Raw genomic sequence first — 3,672 nt, forward strand, 5'->3', positions numbered from 1 at the left:
TAACAAAATTTAACCACATTTCAAGTTATGTTTATTAGCGCATAACAGTGAAAGTCGTGTATATATCGCTTGATTCAATTTTGTCGCACCAATATAATGATATTTTGGACCAGTTGACGGAGATTTCCGTATGAAGGGAATGTCAACAAGACCATTCTTCATATACCTGGAGATCCCGCTTGAAGTCCTCCTTGGTAAAATGACAGACCCGAACAGACAATATAGCAGTCAGGTTTTCACGTTTGAGAAAGCCATCCACGTTTTATTTTCGCCGGCCAACTTTTCTTTAAATTTTCCGGTGTAAGCTTCGGTTTTTTTTTATTTTTATATGTGTTCTCAAGGCTAGACATGTGTCTAGTTTCATCCCTCTCGAAAGCGTACACCTTAACAGTGGTAATTGTTGATGTCAAAAATTCTTTCTACGTGTATTGAGCAACATCTGAAAGTTTCGTCAGCTAATTCTCAATTAAACGCTTCCCCGTGTGAAAGCAAACAAATGCGTTTGCTAAAGCATCGAAGACGGCTGTCGCTGAAGGAAGAAAGTGAAAAAGATACTCTTGTCGAATATTTCTTTGTCGCATGTTCAAGGTTTTTGTCTTGTTTACATTTGCTCTGGCTGATTTTTGCCGCCCAGTTTGATTGACTAGAAAATCTATAAGTATTTAGTGACTTGAGTTTCTGTCGCACTTATGGCCTACATGGCCTACTACCTATTGAACCACCAGACCGTTTACCATAGGAGGGGAGGGCCACACTGAGTGTGGCCCAGTGGTTACGGCGCTTGCCTTGAGATCCGGAGATCTCGGGTTCAAGGCACACGCTCTGACCTCTTGTTGAATTTGATCCTGGCAGTCCCTGGTTCAACTTCCCAGCCGCACTTGTAAATAGCCAACTGGTTTGCCTCCAGCCAGTTGGGATTCTTAACAGTTGTTGTTGTTCTGTTCTGTCGTTTCGTTGTGTTTCATTGACCCGGAAAAGCCCCTGTGGGGAGAGGTCAATTAAGTATGTATTGTATTTTATGTGTCATAGTTCATCTTACATTTGAATTTCTCAAAGCAGAAGGGTCACACAACATTGAGAAAGTGATCGCGGAACGAAGAATTTAGTAAGGTTGAACACGTTTGTTGACTATTGCTACGTCATAATACGTCATATCCAAGATGGCGCTCTCCAAGTCACGAAAGACGCAACTTCAAAGTGCTCTTGTCGCATTTTCACAGGGAACTGGACTAAACGGCAATTATTTTCGAATTCCTGGGGAAAAGTTTTCGTAATTTAGAGAAACTTTTTCTAGACCGTACTTTCCCTTTAACCGAGAAGAATTATCATGATTGCACTTAAAAGCTCTTGAACAGCAAAAGCGGCCATTCTTGCCTCTCCTTAGATGGCCGGCGTGAAACACCGCCATCTCCGAAGTCGCATTGTTATGCGCAGTATGAGATGCGCGGTGCAAAACAAGGGAATCACCTTAAAGACAAAATATTACATTAATAAGTGCATCTTGTTAAGCGTCTGTTTGTGTTTCATATGGCGTCATAACATTACCACTAAGTGAACAAGTTTGGTAAAGTCAATCCTTCCGAAGAGTACAGTTTGTTGAAATTGTTTAAACTGGTTCGAACCTCCTTAACTTAAACCAGTGGTGGTTTAGCCTGGTTTACACTGCGACATAAGCATAAGCATAACGAAGTTCACACATGTTGCATAAGCATAAGAGAAGTGACATAGGCAAGCGCAGTTTGCTCCGGAAAAAACTCGCTGGAGAATGGGACGAGCAATGTTTCCAAAATGACAGAGGAAGAAGAAATTCTCCTCCTGCTTTATAGAAGAAAACGATGGTGACAAGAAAGAGAACGAGAAAACGGACTGAAGAGGTCCTGTTGGGTATTTTCTAAGGGAATCGATATTTTCCGAAAGAGGAAAGAACAAGGAGACTCGGGAACTGCAACCAGCGGACTGAGAATTTTATTTCTGGCGATTTGTCGCAAAGGCAGGGATAATTGTGAACCGCCCCAGCAAGTTTCTTGTTAAAAAACAGTACCTTCGGACGCCATCTTAGGCACTATTAACTTGAATATCCGTTGGCATAAAAACAGCTGACACCTCGGTCTTATGCTTATCTTTATGTTGCCCCCGGTTTACACAGTTATAAACGTGACATAAGTATAAGCATAAGCATAAGAAAATGGAAACGATTCCTTTTTCTTTTGCTTATGCTTATGTTTATGTCACTCCCAGTTTACACAGCTTATGCTTATGTTTATGCTTGTGCTTATGTCACAGTGTAAACCAGGCTTTAAACATACAAGACATTCCCTTGCAATTTCTAGTAATTGTTATTTGTTTTGATTTGTTAGTTCTTTTGACAGAATGGCAGAAGCTGCCCATCGCCAAGCTCTCGTAGGGCGTGGCCCTCAAACAGGACATAAAAACAAGTCCACCGTGAAGCTGGGATAGATCACAAGAACGCATAGAATTCATTTTATTACTACCTTCCATACACAGTTAGGCCACTGACTCATCCCCAGTCGTCTCCAAGTTGTCTCTATCATAAATTGTGTACTAGGGAAGCGCTTGGATTATACGTGCCGGGAAGATGTCATTCCTTTCGTTAAAGAGCCCGTTCTAGTCTAGTATGAGAGACGACTGGGGACGAGTCAGGTTAGGCCATATTTAAATGACTAACAAGAAAAAAGGTCTTTCAGACTTCGACGTCAAATAACTTGTATTCAGTTCATACCAAACATATGACTTTTTGAGGAATTGGTTTTACGTTGTTTTATTAATTGGACAAAACTTTTCCTATTGACACTTTTTCAGGTCGCAGTAATATGGACTGCACTTTCACTCGTTAAATCGTACATAAATTTTACCAGCCTGAGACAAAGCGGCCTATTTTCTATAGTTTTGTCTAACAAGGCCAGCTTGCATAGCACAGAATTTTGGGTTCGCCTCGGATAAATCTTGTGGTGTGGAGATCATTGTTCCATGCAAGCCTTTACAGCGGGGAGGTAAGCGGGTTGGGAAAGTTAATAAATCCTTACCGTTTCCTTTTCCTACATCACTTTCTCTATTGTCTTAGCGTAGCAAGCGCTCCTGTTGGACAGAGAAAGCTTCGAAACGATTTTCCGCAAACTGGCCGCGCGAAAGTTGGGGCAAGAGACTGAGGGAACGCTTGCAAGAAGACCCTATTTTTGAAAAACGCCCACCACACGCTGATTGGCGTCTTATTAACAAATTAGCCAATAACAGATAACCATGTTAACACAAGTTGACTTCCGTCAAAACAAACCGAGGAATCGAAACCACACCCAAGGGATTAATGCAGAATTTGCCAGTGTGATTTTAAAGTTAACTTTGTAACGGCAGCTTCTCAGCCGGTTACGACTGGTTATTTTTCTTCTGAGAATTTGTTTAAACCATCGAAAACAAAAGAAACTTACTGGCAAATTCTAGCTGATATTTGCAGAGCGGTTGGAAAGAAGCTGTCGAAAACAATAGCCAATTTTCAGAACGTGTATTAAAGCAACCCGTGCGCTTGCAAAATACGAAATTAGGAACATAACTCGTACAGCGCTCGATGGGTAGTAAGTTAGTTAAATGCAAAACTCCTCAAAAGCTGACCATGAAACCATTCAAGAGGTTTTAGTTTAAAACTAGCGACGATTTCAG

The 3,672-nt window shown here is 41.2% G+C and overlaps 1 protein-coding gene across 5 annotated transcripts in view; it reads left to right on the top strand.

The window, feature by feature from the left end:
- Nucleotides 1-3,061, top strand: part of LOC138056034 (coiled-coil domain-containing protein 177-like) — an 85,328-nt gene extending 82,267 nt beyond the window's left edge. For all 5 annotated transcript variants that reach the window (XM_068901903.1, XM_068901937.1, XM_068901980.1 and 2 more), the window contains one exon: nucleotides 2,358-3,061. In XM_068901903.1, coding sequence (XP_068758004.1) covers nucleotides 2,358-2,457 — 100 coding nt within the window. In that variant the 3' untranslated portion in view covers nucleotides 2,458-3,061. The remainder of the gene's footprint in view (nucleotides 1-2,357) is intronic.
- Nucleotides 3,062-3,672: the final 611 nt, after the last annotated feature.

This window comes from Montipora capricornis, chromosome 1 (assembly GCF_036669925.1).
Source record: "Montipora capricornis isolate CH-2021 chromosome 1, ASM3666992v2, whole genome shotgun sequence".
Classification (NCBI taxonomy): domain Eukaryota; kingdom Metazoa; phylum Cnidaria; class Anthozoa; order Scleractinia; family Acroporidae; genus Montipora; species Montipora capricornis.